The sequence below is a fragment of the Haliotis asinina genome, chromosome 2 (genome assembly GCF_037392515.1).
Source record: "Haliotis asinina isolate JCU_RB_2024 chromosome 2, JCU_Hal_asi_v2, whole genome shotgun sequence".
In the NCBI taxonomy this organism is placed as follows: domain Eukaryota; kingdom Metazoa; phylum Mollusca; class Gastropoda; order Lepetellida; family Haliotidae; genus Haliotis; species Haliotis asinina.
Window position 1 is genome coordinate 76,960,148 of NC_090281.1, and position 20,514 is coordinate 76,980,661.

The following is a 20,514-nucleotide window of genomic DNA, read 5'->3' on the forward strand; positions in this document are numbered from 1 at the left end:
ACCCTATCAACCCTGAGAAGATGTCAACTTCTGGAAATTGCTAAATATTGACATTAGACATGTCCAATATATTTACTGCAACTGATAGTTTATGCCAACAAATGTCATATTAATAACAATTTACAAATACGAGAAAGCTTTACAACACTATCTCGACAACATATGATATGGCACAATAACATGGATAACCCTTTATGGCGCTCACACTCTAATCCAACAGTCCTTGTTTAATGCCCCTAAGGCTGGGTAACAACAAATACCATCTATTGGTATGACACAGCCTGGGCTTGAACCACTGATCTTGCATTCTCTTGGAGGGTAAGGAAGTGATCTTGCATTCTCTAGGAATGAGCAGTGAGTGAATGAGTGAGTGGGTGGATGTGTGAGTGAGTGAGTGAGTGAGTGAGTGAGTGAGTGAGTGAGAGAGAGTGAGAGAGAGTGAGTGAGTTTAGTTTTATACCCCTCTTAGAAACATTCCAGCAATCATCTGGGCACACAAGAAATGGGCTTCACACATTGTACCCATGTGGGTAATGGAAGCCACACTTGTAGGCTGACGAGCGACCACTTTAACCGCTAGGCTGCCATACCGCCCCACATTCTCTAGGAAGGGGTTGATGTAATCTACAGATTCTAACCTTTCAACATATACAGGTGTGAGGACAATCTGATCTACTTACACAATACCATACACCGGGGATCCATGTTGGATTTTGAGTTTGTTTTTCGTTGTTTTGATATTATCTGTACACTGGAAAATGTGGATGCTGCAACAGAAAACAAGGATATTGCATATTATACCAGAGGTCAATGACAGAAAGGTAATACAAGTGTCAACAGGATGCTCATGGAGATGTTTAACAATCTCTTAAGAGATTAAGTGTACCAACAAAATAAATACCTTGGTGATTGTCATTTTGCAATGTGCGAGATAATAAGCAGTTGTAATTAAATGTAATTCTAGGCAATGTTACAAGTGGCATTACAAATGTTGATATAATAGGGCTGCACGATTCACTCAGACCTTGATTCAATTCGTTCTTTTTATATTCAACCCTTGATTTTATCATTTTCTATTTGATTCTTCATAAAAGTAACACAGAACATCACTTAAAGATAACATTGAAAGCATGATAGTGGTTATTCTGTCATGACTTCAGTAAATACTAGATTGTGACTTTTTAATCAAAGTCATTCAGAGGTATATAATCACGTTATAAACCTCTCATTTTCCAGCACATTATGTATTTGTTCAAAATCTGAATAATGCAGTTATGGTAGAATGGGGATAAACGTACTGTGTTGGAAAATCAAAGGCATATAACGAAATTATAATAGCTCTAAATTTTGTATTTAAAACCTCACACTACGAGTTCGGTTTTAAATCAAATTTGGAGCTATTATAATTTCATTATACACCTCTGATTTCCAACACAGTATGTTTATCTCCTAATTGAAAATCGAAACTAAGGTGTCAGATTTGATTTTCAGTTAACTGTGTACTGAATTGCTGAAGCCGAAGGAATGGTCATCAAATGTTGTCCAGTTAGCCTAAAATGCTGCACTGCTTTTTTGATATGTCATCAGGTGTCCTTCAGTAACAAGGACACTATCTCAATCAAAGGTAATTCCGCAGTCTGTTACCCCTACTTTGAATTACAATATGTTCAGTTTTCTTTCAGAAAAAATCCAACAAATACCACACTAGATTTAGCATGGCCATGTCTTTACAAATGTCGGTTTTCCTTCCTGGACAACTCACCAGCCATCCTCAGTGCCGAGCCACATTGTACTCCTCTGAGCATCCTGCATCCAGTTTCCTGTTGTCATGATAGGGTCGGGGCTGCTCTGTGTGAGAGGGGAGATAACTGGCCGCGGAGGAGCATCATCATCAGAGGCCAGATCTGGAACAAAAATTGTGATTATTGTCAGCTATATTTGTTACATACAGCATGATAAACATGAGAGAATGAGCGATGTGGTTAGATTTAGTGCCCTTTTCAACAATTCTTTGGTTACATCAGGGTCTAGCAGCTGAATATGGAAAGAATACCCAAAGAAATGCAGGTCTCAAATGTTTACAACTTTGGTGAAATCCACAAGAATGGATATGATATTGACAAACATAGAAGCATTGGGGCTGCCCAGGATTTGCATATTAGATCACAGAATGATGCTTTGCTTAAAGGGGCACAACTCTGCACGGTAGACTTTGTCATCTTATACAACTGGGTGAGCCATGCCCTGACATTCACTATCAGCAGTGGTCAGCAATGCTTCATATACTTACAGCAGCCAATAAGTCATTGTTTTGAACTAGAGAACAACTGACAACAGGCCATTATATTGGGTTAATATCATAGCAGTAAATAAAAAGATACTGTATTCTCAGCAATGGTGAATACTGCAGTTTACACAATGTCAGTCTCTGACAGACAAAATCATAAACAGTGGCAAAAGTTAACGCCCCATCGTGTACCTAAACCAGTCAATCTTTCATCTTACCTCCCACAAACAGCTCATCCTGATGGGGTATGAAAGACAAAGGTTCATCGTCTGACTCAGCATCCGACTCCGAGTCCGACTGATACCCATCTTCAGGGATATTGTCCACATCCTCATCTACTTTCTCTACATTAATACGCGGACCCTCTGAGGGAGAGCCAATTGACTCTCGTTGCTGCTGCCTTTGCCGACCCTTTGTACTGCTTCTTCTGAAATGAACACACGACACGTCCTAAGTAGCTTACAAAGGATGATGCAGTTAGCAAGACCTACTAACTGTACACTGACATAAGTCGACAGCATGTATCATTCAGCATATTAGTTTTAACTATGATAACAAAAGCAATATTGCAGGAACCAAGAGGAAACTTCTTGGAATTACTGTAGTAAAGATGAAACAAAATTTGGGTCAAATCTGCAAGTCAAATTCAGTTCCAAATAAGTTACAAAAAGACTGTTTCCATGGTTCTGAACATGAAAAAAATTTGAATTTGTGTAATTTTTGTGAATCTTAATTACACAAGTACATAAATCTGAAATGGTCAATTTTATGGCAATGGCATTGGAAACATCATACAGACTTTTGTGAGAATGTTCCATTTTCCCAAGTGATTTTTGTAAGTGATCACATCTTAACACAAAATCAATCACATCAAAGTGTCAGCATTTAACAGTGTAAATGTTTTCTCTGAAAGAGAAAATACTGATTTGTTTTAACAACTGATGTGAGCTATCTGCATGTATTACTCTGGAAGCTGTTGGCCATGTTACCATGAATCAAGAGACAGATAGGAAACCCAGCACCTTATTAGGGATGCACACAGATGAACCCAGAAAAGAACAGACGCAGAACTGTCTCCTCTTGCATTGTGGAGATGCAATAATATATTCAGACCACACATTCTGCACATTACACAATTTCATCATCATTTTACCATTTGCAAACATGATATGTTACCATCTAAATTACTGCAATCAAACTAATGAGAGCTGAATGAATGCCATATATCACTGTCCTTAATTGACATATGACTTTAACTCTAGAAACCTTTAAGAATCAAAGGTAAATCTGCATTTATTGTCCCTCAGCCTACCCTGAAATGGGCATGTACTGAGGGACACAAATAAGGAAACATTACTTTGTGGGAGTGTTCCTATATTTGTTTTCAGATTTCCTCCCACACAGCTATTCAGAGCTGGTGATGAAAGTTATGAAATAATAAAGGAAGGCTTGAATTTTCCTTGTTCCTTTATTTGTTTCTATCAGCAATACAGATTACTCATTGATATAGTGCAACCTAGCAATGCTATCCTGTCAAACTATTTCCCTGAAGATCATCTTGGTCAAATATCTACTCCTACGATTGTGAATGATGAGCAAGCACGTGGTCCTACCTCCGAAACGCTCCAATGTAAGCAGGCACAGCACAGATGCACAGGATGCGAGCATTGCACCCTGGGACAGGAGTATTGAGAGTGACGATTGGCTCAGGCTGAAGACTCAGCAAGCACATGTGACCTACATAGCCATCGCTGTTGCACACCCACACATCGCGATAGCCGTTAGCATTTAGGCCATCAATAGGGGCCGCACAGGAAAACTGCAAGATAGAGGGGAGGTAACTCTCAGTGCTACCCTGGTAGGCAGAGTTGGGAGAAAGATAAAGAAAAGATTTTTGTGTACTTTCCGACATACCTAGAAATTTCCTGTGCACTCACAGATGAAACCAAGCCCTTCCTGACTGTGAACTTGGACAACAATGGAACCCAAAACATGCCTTTTGTGCTTGAAACATGCATAACTGGTGCAAAAATTGCTATTCCAACTGTTTCATTTCATACATTACTGGATTTATTATGGTAATGAAAATCAGCATGCTTACACAATAAAACATGCAGCTAAAATACAGAATTACTCTCGAAGGGGAAAAAGCTTGTATCTTCTTGCTAAGGAAGGGATATAGCTTGTATCTAGTAGGTGGATGTGTGTATGCTCTTTCTGGAGTTCAAAAGGTGTTAAATAGGTATACATTCCAACCCAGGACTGAGAGAAATCAGAGTTTAGTAAGCTGTGCTAAGCTATGTTAGACAAAGCTAATCTAAACAGATATCACTACAACTACTTTTACAAGCCATAAATTCACACAGGAAAATTGTCAATAAAGAAAATGCATAAATAATATGAAAAAAGGTGAATTCTATACTATACAAATAAACAAACAATGGGCATGCAGGTGCAGACCTGTAAAAGATGGCATCCTTTGTTTCTAATGCACATGTAATAAGCAAAGGTAGGCTTGCATTTCATTCATAACTACAAGCATACCACTAACAATGTTGACATCAAAATTAGAAATGATCTTATGACAAATCGATGTTGTCCTTTGTTGTATGCATTTTTCACCAAGAGTCACGAACGGCTTCAGGTTTCCTCAGAAAATGAAAAATCCTTTGAAATTTGACAATTCGTGCATTTATATAGACATGTAAGACTGATCTTAAAAACGCTGAAATGGAAATAGACATTTTTCTGTCCTCATTTGTGAAAATATGATTGAAACTAATGCCCCTCTACTCAAAAGATAAATTCTTCAGAAAACAGACATTCAGATACTTGAGAGTCGAACCTCAATGATCCCTGAACCATTTCTCACTGGGTGAGTGAGTTGGCACAGTCTTATACCGTTCGAAGCAATATTCTAGCACTATCACAGTGAAATGGGCTTCACACACTGTACCCATGTGGGGAATCAAATCCTGGTCTCCAGCATAACAAGCAAACACTTTACCACTAGGCTGCCCTATCATCCTCCTATTCATACTGAAAACGAAAGAAACAATATCAATAAGGGGAAAACCTGAAAATGGCCCCAGTCATGTATACTTACAACCACAATCTACGCAATGGTGCTGAAGAAGGCGATATGTTAAACATGAATAGTATGACAATGAAGGGACTCACCTGCATGCCAGCACGCGTTTTAGTTATCTGTAGAGGTTGCAAGAACTCAGGTGCTCGCTTGTCTGACAACAATGCTGGAAGAACAAACACCAAATGTCATGGATACCAAAGAGTCTTTCTGAGAGTCATGAACTGTCAGGAGAAAAACACATGCTCTTATATAGATCATTAATCTGTCATACAGACCTTGAAGCAAACAAATCCAAGACAGCACATGCATGTGTATAAAATGTGGTAAGTCTAGATTTCCACAGCTTAAGAAAATGAAGAAAGTCTCGGAGCTGCTGTTCATTATAGTTTGTTAGATTATTTTTGCATGGATTTTTTCTCTGTAAAATATGTTCATTTCAGAGACTAGTAGTTAGTCTAATAGATCATCTGTGCATTCAGTAAATCTACGATTTGCAAATTTACTGATTAAACTGTATTGTTTGTGTGGTAAACCAATGCATTTGTCAAAATCTGATAAAAAAACATCTAAAATTTTTCAAATTCATCTGATCTGAAAATCTTTAAGTTCACATTTTCAGAATATTTTTATTTCAAATTATATATTTAATGACTATTTTCATATTGTTTGTTGGTTTATTGTTTAATACTGCTCTCAGCAATATTCCAGCTACATGGCAGCAGTCTGTAAATACTTGAGTCAGAACCAGAAAATCCAGTGATCAACAACATGAGCATCAATCTATACAACTGGGATACAATAACATGTGTCGAACAACCCAGTGAGCTTGACCACTGAGAACCTGTTATTCACATCATACGTCAAGCATGGATTACTGAAGACCAATTGTAACCCAGATCTCCCCTGGGTTTTCCTGCTGACATCATGAGAATATCATTCTGTTCAAATTATAATAATATACTATGTAATATTTACAGTAACATCATGGAGATAGTGATAGACATACAGAGTTTGGTTTTGGCATCTGTAAAGGCTGCTTCCCATGTTATTCTCTTCTCAGTGGAGGGGAACACGACCACAAACTGGTGGACTCCCTCTCTGAAAGTACAACACAGGCCTTGTGAGCATAAACCGCGGGCCTTCTCAACCACTTAAAGGGTATTACTGCCAGGATTATCAGATTTACACAGTACAAACACCAGAGCCTAGATACTTTAAGTTCTCTCAGCTCTAAGATAGTTGTAACATAATGTTAATGTATGGCTCTTAAGACTATTTTAACGCTAAGAAAGCTTAAAAAATCTCGGCCCAGTTTTCACATTACTACTACTTCAGATGGGAACAAATACAACCTTTACCAATATGTCAACAACAACTTTACAGACTGCTTATCTGATCATTAGCAAAGAAAGACTATACAGTCAAACAAAATGAAAACAGTGGCATAGTTGAGCTCACCAGTGCAACACAATCTAATCATTTATCAGCCAATGTGAAAGCTGTAGTTTGTTATTGGCCATAAAATGAGTAAATGGACTGCTAAACAGGAAAATATGAATTGTATTTTAGTCACAACCAGTGAGTTGGTATGCTTGGGGAGTCACTGAAGGCCTGCACACATTTGCCACCTGGGCCTAGATTTTCAAAGTTCTCTTAGCGCTAAGATATTAAGTACCATACATTAACATTGACTTACGACTATCGTAGCACTAAGAGAGCTTCGAAAATCTGGGACCTGGATGGAACTCATGATGACAGATATACCTCTGATGAAACAACGATAATTATGAGCATAATATTTATAATTACTGAACCTAACATCTCTAGAGATGGACCACTGCACTCATAAAAACTGCCCTAAATCCCAACCCCCTACCCTGTATATGACCGGTATAAGATGATATGACGATACACTGACAGATGTAAATCTGCATCCAGGATTAGTGCTCCCAAGCACACAACCAACTCCATCCCCCACTATCCTACACATGTAAGAGGTTACACTGACTGTGTTGTGACTAGAAGCTCCAGCTTGTTGGACTCTGAGGTGGGGCTGCGAATATGACATTCAGAGAGCTGCTTCAACAGTGATGTTGACATCTCCTTCAGTGCATCATCCAGCACCTACAACATGAAATGGGTACATACAATGAAACAATAGTTCATCCACACAATTAGGGACCAACTGCTGGGAGGGGAGATGATGTTGCCTTTTGTTCAGAGGCTGGATATGTTTTAAGCAGCAGCTAAAATATTAGATATTATTTGAATTAATTTTAGGAAAAATTAAAAATTACCATCTTGCAATAATTAACATTTTCTAACAAGTTAACAATAGCTAACAATAGTTTTACATTTTGCCATAAATTCCCACTCCACTAGAGAAATCAAATGCATTACTCTGTTTCATTACTGATGACTCTGAACACCATGGCCAACTCTTAATATGTGCTCAGACAATGTTGTGATGAAATCATTATCCAACCACACAATTACTAATTCACATCTAAGTTATGTTTTGTACCCCAGCATTGATACAGAGAAGGAGAGGGAATGGAGACACTATGTCCTATTTTGTCTAAGAGTTACCTCCCCTTGTCCATGGCTCACCTGGTGTGGGAATGCCATCTTGTTAGCCAGCTCTGTCATCTGCGTGACCAGGTTCAGATCATCCTCCACCTGGTCCCGGTCTAGTGTCGCCTTCCGGGTCAGAGAACCCTGGGCTGTCAAAACAAAATGACAATAGAAATACCAGCTGCTACAGCCATTATGAAGACAAAGTTAGCAGTCTCTGAAAGTACAATTACAATCCTAGATACTTATATTTCAAACGAAGGGGCACAAGACAAAACATTTGACCAGTTTTATTGTAGAATCAAAATCTTGAGATCAGATAAGAATTAGGGCTCAGAAACTTGGAACTAAGTTGTGGTCTAAGTAACACATTCACATTCTACACTGCAAGTAACTCAATGCTATTTCCTTCCAAATTCGAATGCATTCATTTTCATATTCTCAGACAAATATTATAAAGAGATAAAGATTTAGTCAATTGTATGCATGACCATATTGTTTTGTACCTGGATGTAAATGGTTTTCGGGCAGGGCTTTCCTTAAACAATTATGAACTGTACATTTTGCACCCAACCAGTGTGTACAGAATAGGGTTCGATAGCAAGAGATTCCGTTTTGTAGGTTGAAAATTTAGACTCGGCAAAGAAATTGTAAGAATGATAACGGTAGGATTATCCTGCACTTGATACTGACTTTTATTGGATTTTTAATCTGGACCAAACAATCCGGTCAATGACATTTTGAGATCTGATGTACCCAAATGAGATAAAATGACAACAAAGTCAGACAGACCGACTTCCCAATCCTGATTCTAATCAAGGTCTTTACTGGTGTATGGTTTATGGTGCAAATAACTGTTCCTAGAATAAGCATCACCTGTTGTGAATGCCTTTGCAGCAAGTCAGTTCGACACTATCAGGAAAATCCTTGAACGTACTATACCAGTGAACTTACTCTTGAATATTTCAATATCATCCAATCCAATCCTCAGCCACACTTTATGTTTTATATTCTCTGCAAAATCCTGACCGGCAGGGGATTTCCTGGGAATATAGATAATAAATAAACATTCTGTTCTCATACACAAATGAATTTACAAATGTGTCAAATGCAGGTATCAGAAGATATTTTTAAGATTCAACAAAATTAAAAAAAAAAAACATAACAAAGGTATCAAATCGAATTTATTTAATTTAAACAATTTAAGTTCATTTACAAAAATGGTAATAAAGGAGATTCTTTCACAGTACTGGAATCTGATGAGGTGTCTGATCTTCAAAGGGTAGAGTTTTGCATAAACAAATGGGTGCTCAGATATTTTCTGGAAACAGTCTAATTTTCTATGCCCCAAATCAGTGAAATAGTTGTTATTCTGGTGGAGCATGACCAAACAAATTCAGCTGTATGTCTTCATACACTGACATGATAGGTATGCTTCAAAGGATGAGACTTGGGTATGTATCCCTTCTTTATCACTACCTAGCATTCCAGAATGTAACACTCACAGAATAATGGAGACTTTGCGTGTGACAGGTCCACTCTTCCTTTTTATGGAACTGAAGATCATCAGGTCAGAGAACAACCACATACAACACTGGTCCTTCTTGGCCTGGAACATATTCAGGTCAGTGACTTGGAATAAATTCACCTTTGGAGAGTATTTCAGCAATAAGACTAGATGTGGAAGATTAGCGAGAGGTTGAAGACCCAGTTGTAAATGTGTGATTCTGGAAACCCATATAACACCGAAAAGGACATCTTGGAATGTGTTCTTCTCAACAATGAGAGTTACAAATATACACTGGTTTCAACTTGCAAATTTCTTAATAATAACTACTGGATATGAATACTATTTAATATTCATTGAACATTCTTGTACCATTAAGTCAAATTTTCACATATAGTAAAAGTAAAGGAATGTCCAACCAACTCACAATGATCTGCACCATGTCATGTCTGATGTAGGTTCTGTCTGGGACCGCCAGCTGGAAACAAAGGATCAAGAGCGCTATGTACATAGTGCATGTTGTAGAATGACAACCCATGTCTCCAAGACTGTCCCCTGTACATCCTCAGACAATTGTCAGTGCTCTAAAAAAATCTTGCCGACAATAACCTATGACTGACGAAACCAAAATTTGATTCCATCAATCCCGACTGAACCAGCTCTTCCTTTACTGACTCCACCTATCCCGACTGAACCAACTCCTCCCCTACTAACTCCACCTATCCCCAAATGAACCAACTCTTCCCCTACTGACTCAACCAACCCCAAATGAACCAGCTCTTCCCTTACTGACTCCACCAATCCCAACTGAACCAGCTCTTCCCCTACTGACTCCATCAATCCCAACTAAGCAGCTCTTCCCCTACTGACTCCACCAATCCCTGACAGAACCAGTTCTTCCCCTTCTGACTCCACCCATCCCGACTGAACCAGTTTTTCTACAGACACCACCAATCCCAACTGAATCAGTGCTTCCCCTACTGACTCCACCAATCCCTGACTGAACCAGCTCTTCTACTGACCCCACCAATCCCTGACTGAACCAGCTCTTCTACTGACTCCACCAATCCCAACTGAACCAGCTCTTCTACTGACTCCACCAATCCCTGACTTAACCAACACATCTCTACTTACATCAGTAATGAGAAGGAGTTCCAACTTCTTCAAAGATTCCTGCATGTCTTCTTCATGCTGACTGTCGTTGAGGTTGCCGATACGCATGGCCAGATCATGCATCACTTTGTCCGCCTGCTGGAGCAGGGGGAAGTCGGGGTGGTCACGCGGAGTGTTCTCCAGAAGACGCTGTAAACAGAAGACTAAACTTAAAACATATCCTCAACATTACTGAGAAAGCAAGTATGGTTTTACCCTGCTCTTAGCACTATTCCAACAGGGGACACCAAATATGGGCTTCACATTTTGTACAAATTTAGATGTGATGAACGATTGCTTTAACCACTAGACCACTCCAATGCCCTCTTGCTGTTTTTAGCAAATGGCATACATAAAAATGGGCTTCATACAGTATATGTATGACTGTAGGGAACTGAACTGGAGTGTTGGCAATGGAGAGCCAACGCTTTGACATCTTGGCTTTCCCTTCTCACTTATCAGCTCAGATATTGTCCTGCATGTAGTAAAGGTTGCAATTCACACATGGCTAGCTATTCTCGAAAAAAGTCCATTTTTAACACACTGGCTACAATCAAAGTTAAGAATTCTTAGGGCTACAAACATTTCAAGAATAAGGGCCAAACTATCTACTATTAATCTCTTTTGGGACTTGTTTCTTTTAGCCGAATGAGTGTGTAAGTTGTGCATAGTGTTGTTGGAACAGTATTTCAGCTCAGTGTTGCAGGGATTTACCTTGAGTCAAATACTTGAGGGTCCCTTGGACTCATACTGCTTACTTTCAAGGCTCCTAGGTTACCACGACAATCCCAGACACTTAAATATTATTGATAATACTACATTGTAGTATTATTGTAATTCAGCTACTGTTACTGTATTGTGTATCATGATCACCACATTGTTACATCAATTAAATGGCAAATGAAACCGTTAGCCACGTAGCAGCAGACTCAGTGATAACTTATTGTTACTTGATCAAAATTTTTACCAAAAGTATTTGGACTTTTTCTGTGTTCTTGTGGATGTGTTAATACATATTGTTGCATCCATTGTTATTTTTTATGCATAAAGGATGTGTCCCATAAATCCCCCGTGTTGGCCGAATATTGATGTGATGACTCACCACTTTGGTGAAATCCGTAAATGTGTTTGGCACTCACCACTTCAGTGAAACCTATGACCATGTGTTTGGCATTCACCACTTTGGTGAAACCCATGACTGTGTGTTTGGCCATATATTAACATTAACTCATGACAATCTTAGTGCAAAGTGAGCTTCGAAAATCTAGGCCTTGAAACAACAAAGTAAATAATACTAACTTCATGTGATAGTTCATGTTGACCTCAAGAAATTTCATTTTCCTGCTAAACGGAATGTGAAAGTTAGGACAGAAAGTGAAACATGTACTTGATGCCTGTACTTAAATCTCATAAGTATATGAAACTGTCACATCAGCAGAAGTATCAAGTAGTCAGCAGAAGGAAGTACACCTTCTATTTTCAACATGACTGAGATATAAAAATTAACCTGGAAAACATATCATTCAGTATATCAGATGCTTTAACAAAAGAGCGAGAGATAGGTATTTTGCTGCTTTTGTCAATATTCCAGCAATATCACAGTGGTAACGCCAGATTCACACATAGTATCCATGTGTGGAATAGAACTGTAAGTTTCAGTGAACACTTTAACCACTAGACCACCAAAGGAACTGAATGATGATGGATGAATGCTGTTCTATACTTTGCTGTTCTATATATTTCCACAGTAAGCTTTAATGAGGCAGATCATTGAACATATAGATACTCTATATGAAATAAAGAGATTGAGCCGAGTTGCTCTAAACAGTGTCTCGAACAAATATATTGTATGTAAAGCCTCATGAGTTCTCCAAGGCATGAGGTCCAAAATAGTTTCCAGTTTTGCAAATCCCATGGGTATGATGACACAGTAGAATTTGTGATTGGACAATCAGTTATTCAAACCCAAATCAATGGATCCTGGCCTAACCAAGGCACATAACCCTGCAGCTGCAAACTACACAACTGTTTCCCAACTGCCGTCATTTGGAAGTAAGAAAACCATGATGACACAGCTCAGTTAGCAAATACTGAAAATGTCACCTATTTCTACCAAGCCTGTTTTCAACCCCAGAAGTAAAAAGTAAATATGCAACATTCTTAATTAAGATACTCTTGTGAGAGACTAACATATTGGTAAGGATCATTGTGGGACAGCTTCAAGAAAAAGTTCAAACATTCCACATTTCTCATTAATCCAAAACTCTTACATGTTTCCAATTTATTTGAAATGTTTGTCACGAAATATTTCCTGGTTTCGATTCATGTAAACACTTTGTGTGTCAATGTGAAACACTTCATCATTCGATCAGTTACAGTTCCAGTTCTTATATTTACAAAAAATTCATAATGTAAACAGATCCAGCTCTCAAAAAGGGCAGACCACTTACAAAAGCAAAGTCTCAAAAATGTGACATTTACACACACTTTTGGATGAAGTGTTGAAGAGGCAAGCCTCATTCAACCCAATGTTGCTCTATTGGAAGATATCAGTAGACACAAAGACAAAGAGGCAGCCAGCAAGGGAATCGATGAATGCGTGTTTACTGAGTAAACAGCGAGTGAACATTCCCGCTTGCTGCTATATGTCCCCTGTCTAAACTGTTATATACTTCCCACACTTCTCGATAACACAGCATCATTTCAACAAACATCAACCTGAAATGATAAGTACACATGAAATACTTGTGTAAAGTCTCGTAGTAGCTGGCCTCATACTATTGACTGCACAACTAGTCACCAAAACCCATTACTACCAAAATGTCTGTGAAAGGAAACCTTTGTTCTAAAGAACAATATATCTGTTGTACAACTTCAATACATTTCTGACCACAGAACTAGTCACCAAAACTCATGTATGTAAACAAAAACTTTTGTTAAAAGTAATGAATATGTTTGCTGCACAAGAACTTTCCAAATGTCAACGTGATGACATGTGTCAACCAAGTTTTACAACTTTTCATGTCTGATGTTTGAATTCAGGTACTCCTACCTTTCTCATGGTACAAGTATCTGTATCTAAAGTTCACACAGAAAATAACAACAAATGGACATGAAGTTTCATTTGCTTGGAATGAAGGCTCATTCCGTTTCCTATCATCATCACTTCTCATGACTTGTCATGAATTTGAGGTCAGCTTCATCACTGAATCTGACTTGTATCCTCTACCCAATCTGCTCATTTCACACCAAAATGTCAGCAATAAACTTCAGAATTTTAACTTTATCCATTGTCTGACATTCAAACTGTCTACTGACAGTTTCGATATCAACTTTCTCCAACTTCTCTTATGGCTCACATTAAACAGCGTGTGTGACAGGCAACAAAACTCTTTGTAGAGCCACTCTGATGAATCCAGAAGTTACCAATGGTGACAACCTACCTGTATCAGCAGTTCATATCGAGGAATCCTCTGGATGGGACGGACAATAAGGTCCTTCATCGACAGCTTGCTGCCACTGTCTCGCTGACATTGCTGCAACCAATACAAACAACATCACAAACATCAGCGCTACAACAAACTCTTACACGCCAAAGGGTTTTGTCTAATGATGGTTTGCTCAGTCAGGACTAGGAACACATTGCCAAGGTGTGCTGGGTCCTGTGTTCGAAGTGCAGCATTTCACATAATTATACTCATTGGCAAAAAGTAAGGCAAAGATCAGAAAGACAGGAATGTGCTTGACAAATGTTGCATACATCTTGAAGATGATGACACATGCTTTGAAGTTAAATACTTCAGAGTTGAAATTAGTTGATGCTGAGCATTTAACACAAACACAGACATAAACGTTCTCTGAAATTTTGTATTTTGTTGTTTATTCTAGTTGATCGATTAAGTGAAAAGTTAACCAAAACAGCATGCAAAATGTAGGATATGTTTGTCAATAAAGAGCATAGAAACTTACACTTACATTTAATTAACAAAGAGCCCTGAGTGAGTGAGTGAGTGAGTGAGTGAGTGAGTGAGTGAGTGAGTGAGTGAGTGAGTGAGTGAGTGAGTGAGTGAGTGAGTGATCTTATGCAAAATTTAGCATTATCCAGCAATATCACAACTGGAGACACCAGAAACAGTGGTGGCGAGTGATCCTGTGCATAGAGGTCAGGTCACAAATCAGTCAAAATTAAGAACCTTCAAGCTTGGGCACTCCTTGGATGGGTAACCGTGCTTGGCAGCTTGACCCCTGAGAGTTTCTAGGACTTCAGTCCTGCCCCACATTGAAGCACATGTGATACATGCAGTCTCACCTTAGGCAAGTGAGTTTGTTAAACATTGCCTTTGTTCACACAGCAAAAAATGGGTACCAAGTGCGATGAAGTCCTGTGACTATAACCCTACAGGGCCTAAGAAGCAGCTTGGGTTATCCTGGGTAATAATAATCAGATTCTGATTACAGCATCCAGTGAGCGACTAGTCAGGTGGATAGTAGAAGCCATATAAGCGAATTATCATGTTATTATTACTATTAAATATGCTTCAAACAATGTTGGTTGATTTGTTGTTTAATATCACATTCAGAAATACTCCAGCTATATGGCGGAGGTCTGTAAAAAGTCGAGTCTGGACCAGACAATTAAGTGATGCAATGACACATTATCCAAGTCAGTAAGTCTACTGCTGAGTATGACACTAAACAACAAATAAACCCATAAAGTTATTGAAAGCATGTTGTTTAAAACTGAAGTCAACAGTATTTCACAATGGTCAGGCAATCAGGTCTGTACCAGACAACCTGGTTGTGTATATTCTGGCTGGGCAATGAGCCATGAAATCAGATTACTATTTCACTTCATCAACCAAGTCTGATCAGTCTATTCATTTGAGGCTACCTCTTACAACAATCATATATCACTGGTCGCTGATTGTATCCCAGAATTACCATGGGATAAACTTAGACTGGAATTGGGTCTCCTGAGCACAGCCATTGGCATCTTCCCAAGGCAAGGGAGGTAACTATAGTTTCCAATCTTGCCATACTGGCTGGAATTATGGAATGATATAGACATATGCTTTGGTTCAGTTTGTTGTTTAAAGCTGCACTCAGCAATATTCCAGCTATATGACGGTGGTCTGTAAATAATTGAGCCTTGATCAGACAATCCAGTGATCAAAAGCATGAACATCAACCTATGCAACTGGGATACGTTGACATGTGTCAGCCAAGTCAGTATGCCCAACCACCAATCCTGCTTGTCGTCTCTCATGACATTTGAATGGGTTCCTGAAGATCAATTCTAGCCCAGATCTTCACTGGTAGATATGGCTGGACGAACAAGTCTATGAACAGTTCAATCAGTTTGGTCGATTGCAGGAGTGTTTGTATTGTCAGCTGGCCACTGACCGATGAATTACAAATCATGACTTATCAAAGTGATCAAATAATTTGATGCACTTGCAGTGGTAAGACCTGTCTTGATATCAAAATGAATATCTTAATCATTGATCAGATTGTCTTGACTTTAGAAGGAAATGCAAGTAAGAAAGGGGAAATCTGTTCAGTCAGTTAAAAGGACAAACAAGTGACAAAACTAACAATACTCACTAGTGGCACAATCATACAATCATGGCAGAAAGGATACTGGACTGATCTAAATTCCCTCCTGAAAGCTACAGCCTAACTCACAGACTTAATACTTACCTCTACAAACTTCTGTACTGAGGACTTATTGGTGAGGGCGTTCTCTAAAACCTTTCCAGACAACCGATAGTTCTCCACAAATGATAAATAGCTCTCTAACACCGTCTGTTTTGAAAACTGAAATAAAACCACATTTAATAAGTAAAATGCAGAACACAAAAAGGAAAAAATGTAGCATCTGTTCCAAAAGCTAGAAAATTATCTTGATAACAGAGAATTCTCCCCTGCATGACAAATCCATGACATTTATCACAACAGTGAGCAAATATGGTTTTACGCTGCTTTTAGAAATATTCCAGCAATATCATAGTCATGCTCCACCAACATCAGGGCTGGAGTGCTTCTAACAGTTAACTCATCCTTGAAATAGGGTCCTTAGATTGATGAGCCAATTTTGCCTGTACTGGGCAACCTGTCATCACTCTCACAGTTTTCAAAACACAATAGGGACATGATCCTGTCCATTTCATACTTGAACAAAGAGGTCTTAGTGCTCTAGCTGTCATCTGTGTATGGGAGCCAAAATAGTTAATGAGTAACAATTTTGTGACTGTGGTCTGTGATTTCTTCCGATAAGTCTCAGATTAAAACTGCAAACTCATCCATAGGATGATCAGTGTTAGCGGCAGGTTCTGTAAGAGTACTTGCTGAAATAAAATCATAAACATGTAGTTCATATCTCATGTGTGTTTTTATTAATTTTTTGCATGAAACGCAGGTTTCTGCATTAATGTGGACACTGATGATGCAGTTTCTGGGAAAAAGTCATTGATCAATAACAGATAATTATATTCCAGCATTACAAAATGCAAATGCATAAAATATATAGTGAAAAATATGGCAATCACTGCAATCATAAACATGATAAATTTACACATAAACAAACATGATTAAAGTTAGATTTCAAAGTTTGTTACATCATGGGAATGTTACAGCGAAACCTTACAGCGATTTCTTTCTACACTGTTCAAGGACTGAAGTTACTAGCAACCTATAACACTAAAGTAGATGAACCAAAGTTGTACTTTCCAACAACTACTAATCCTCAGCCAAATAGACTGAGGTTGTGCTTTCTAACAACTATTAATACTAAACCAAACAGACCAAAGTTGTACTTTCCAACAATTAATGATACTAAATCAGATTGACTTTTCCTGTATTTCTCAACAACTATTATTACTAAATCAGATGGAGTGAAGTTGTACTTTCCAACAACTATTAACACTAAGCCAGATAGACTGAGTTGCACTTTCAAACAACAACAAATACTACTAAACCAGACAGACAGAGGTTGTACTTTCAAACAACTATTAACACTTAATGTGTGACAGGCATGGTGACATGTCAGCTCTTCTTACATGACACAATAGTAGTATCCTCTAACTACTTACAATAAATGTGATGATGTTTCCCACTGTGCTGTTAGCCGTGTCCCAGTGCTTCCACACGTTGTCCAAGAAATCCAGGTAAATAGAGTGATGTGTGAGAATCTCTGGTATCATGTAGAATATATTGTCCACTATTGTATCATCTAGGCTACTCTGTGTCTTCAGTGGGACCATGTATTTCTGAAACAAAAGAAAAAAATCATAGTACGCACATTCAGCAAACTGAATCTGCTATGCAAACTGGTGTTCATGAGACCAGCCATAACATGATAAAGGTTTGATCCTAACCGGGGGATTTGGGGTACTGTGCATAGAACTCAGGTCACAAATCAGCTGAAGTTGAGCAACGTTGGGTGGGAAGAACCCTTGGATTGGTGACCATGTGTGGTAGCTGAACTCCTAAGAACTTCTAGGCATTCCGTCCTGGCCCACAATGAAGCACATATGACATGTGGTCTCACTAGGCAAGTGAGCTTGTTCAAAATTGCCTCTGTTCACCTAGCAGAAAAAGGGTACCCGGTGGGATAGGTCATGTAACCATTAACATTCTCGTGCTTCAAAGGCAGTTTGGGTTATCTGGGTGATGTTGGTTCATCTCTCCAAGCATGCACTGTGCAGGAGAAATGCGTATGATGGCCTATTATTAGTAGTATCAAACACTCACGCCAATAATGCCATGGGTCTCATCAAAGCTGCCTAAAACCATGACCTGAGTGTCTTTGGGCTGAATACAGCAAACATCTTTGAAGGTCTGATGTGGGAGAAAAGCCCAAGCTGGTCTTTGAACACTCTGTGAACCATACTATTAGTAAGAACACTCTGTGAACCACACTTCTGTAAGTGCAAGAGGACATCATTACAGAGGGGGCACAAACGTGTATATGGTTGAAACTGACCTACTATGAAATAAATCTTACTCATTTTGAAACAAACAGTGAATTAGGTTAGTTCTACACCACTTTTTTCACACACAATATTCCAGCAATATCACTGCAGGGGACACCAGAAATTGGTTTCACACATTATACCCATGTGGGGAATGAAACCTAGATCTTCAGCATGATGAACAAATACTTTCACCACAAGGCTACCCCACTGTCCCAGAGACAAACATATTGTAGGGGCAAGGAATGTATTTCAGAATGTGCAAGACTGTATGACTCTCTGTTCCAACAGCTGCAGTTAACATGTAAAACACAAATTAAACACAAGCTATTGATTCTGAGCATTACTACTTTGTCATCACATTCTGCCAGCAACACAAACCTGCAAGTCATAAAAAGTATTCAAATAAATACACAGGATAGAGATATACATGGAAATGACGAAATCAATATACCGGTAGCAGACTAAGTTAATGATGAACAGACTCAGAAAAAAATTATGGATATAAGAAACTGCAGTTTTGCTTTAACATGCTGCATGTTTTAGTCTAAAAGCATGGAAAGAACTACGATTATAATAAACTAAAATTAGTCATACTTAAAACCACAATTAGCAGACTAAGTTTACAAAGCCCATCTAAGTAGAAGTTTTACACTAACTATAATCTGGAGATGGAAGTTCTACACATTTTTCATTACAGGCTTTACAAAAGGTACTACTCTTGTCACACTATTGTTTTATACAAAAGACAAGGCTTGCTTGATAACAGAGATTATTTTCAGAATCAGATTAAAATCAGAATTGTCAACACCTAAAACAAATAACAAATATAACTGAAACATCCAATCCTCTTCTTCTCTCAGAAAGAGAACATCAATATATGAAGGACAAATGGTGACAAAGAGAGGCTGAATTAGAGATTTAATGATTTTCATGATCACACTAACAAATTTACATTGTTTCTTTTGAGACATTACTGTAATTTTATTTTGTTCACAAATTCCCAGTTTCTTTTGAGTATTCTTGCGATTTTCATTATGGTAACAATCCTACTTTATTTACTTCAGTGACTTTCAATTTGTTAGCAAAATTCTATCATGTAGTTTTTGATTTTGTTGTCAAATTTACAACAGATATTCTGAACAGAGAATTTTTATTTTAAAAATAATGTTAACAAATTTACAATTTACATTATGTTCTTTTAAGAATGGTATATTCCACTTTTTACTTTCTACTGGTAAGAGATGACAAGATGAAAACAATAAAGAGGGTGGTATGTTCAACAAATAGGTTCCATCTTAATATCCAAGTTAATTTTTGAAATAAGACAAGGAGTATACACAAGAATTTTTAATATCAACAAATACCTCAGAAATTTACTCCAAATTTTAATTGTACTTCTAGGTCTATGGCAGTCCTGTGGAAGGCAGTTTCAAGCAAAACTCATTGTTCTGCTTATTGATTTTCCTATCATGGAAGCTGATTTATGTACCAAGAGGTCTTCCATTCCTTTCTTATCATGTCCATCCTCTTATTTGACGATAATAATTTCCTAAACCCCTGATTATTTGTCAGTTTAATGCTCTGAGCAAAGGTCGACAGAGGAATTGTTGAATAGGAAAAGATTTTGCTTTATATGGACTAGTGATAATCACTACAGGAGCAGTTCAATTGAGAATGATACATTTCTTCTTTCTATAGAGTATGTTGAATGTGAGAGAACGTTCTTTGCCTCTGTCAGCTGTGTTATAGCTATATATAGATGATGCAGATTAAGCCAGTGTTGACAGATACAATCCATACAATCAGGGCAGGTTGACTGGCATCAAAGTCAAACACTGGATTCTCAATTTTGTTGCCTTGTATTTAAACATTATATATGGGAATGAGAGATGGGTGAGTGAGTGATTATTCTTCAAGGCTGCATCAG

General features: G+C 38.2%; 1 protein-coding gene across 1 annotated transcript in view; it reads right to left on the bottom strand.

Annotated features, from left to right (window-relative positions):
- The window catches only part of LOC137274348 (rho guanine nucleotide exchange factor 17-like), an 89,825-nt gene that overhangs the window by 3,588 nt on the left and 65,723 nt on the right, over positions 1-20,514 (bottom strand). The window contains exons 4-18 of the mRNA XM_067807498.1: positions 17,703-17,879; positions 16,312-16,428; positions 14,055-14,147; positions 10,594-10,761; positions 9,887-9,937; positions 9,458-9,561; positions 8,907-8,995; positions 7,989-8,101; positions 7,387-7,502; positions 6,385-6,476; positions 5,468-5,541; positions 3,901-4,106; positions 2,506-2,714; positions 1,763-1,904; positions 681-767 (exon numbers count right to left, since the gene is read on the bottom strand). Coding sequence (XP_067663599.1) covers positions 681-767; positions 1,763-1,904; positions 2,506-2,714; positions 3,901-4,106; positions 5,468-5,541; positions 6,385-6,476; positions 7,387-7,502; positions 7,989-8,101; positions 8,907-8,995; positions 9,458-9,561; positions 9,887-9,937; positions 10,594-10,761; positions 14,055-14,147; positions 16,312-16,428; positions 17,703-17,879 — 1,838 coding nt within the window. The remainder of the gene's footprint in view (positions 1-680; positions 768-1,762; positions 1,905-2,505; positions 2,715-3,900; positions 4,107-5,467; positions 5,542-6,384; positions 6,477-7,386; positions 7,503-7,988; positions 8,102-8,906; positions 8,996-9,457; positions 9,562-9,886; positions 9,938-10,593; positions 10,762-14,054; positions 14,148-16,311; positions 16,429-17,702; positions 17,880-20,514) is intronic.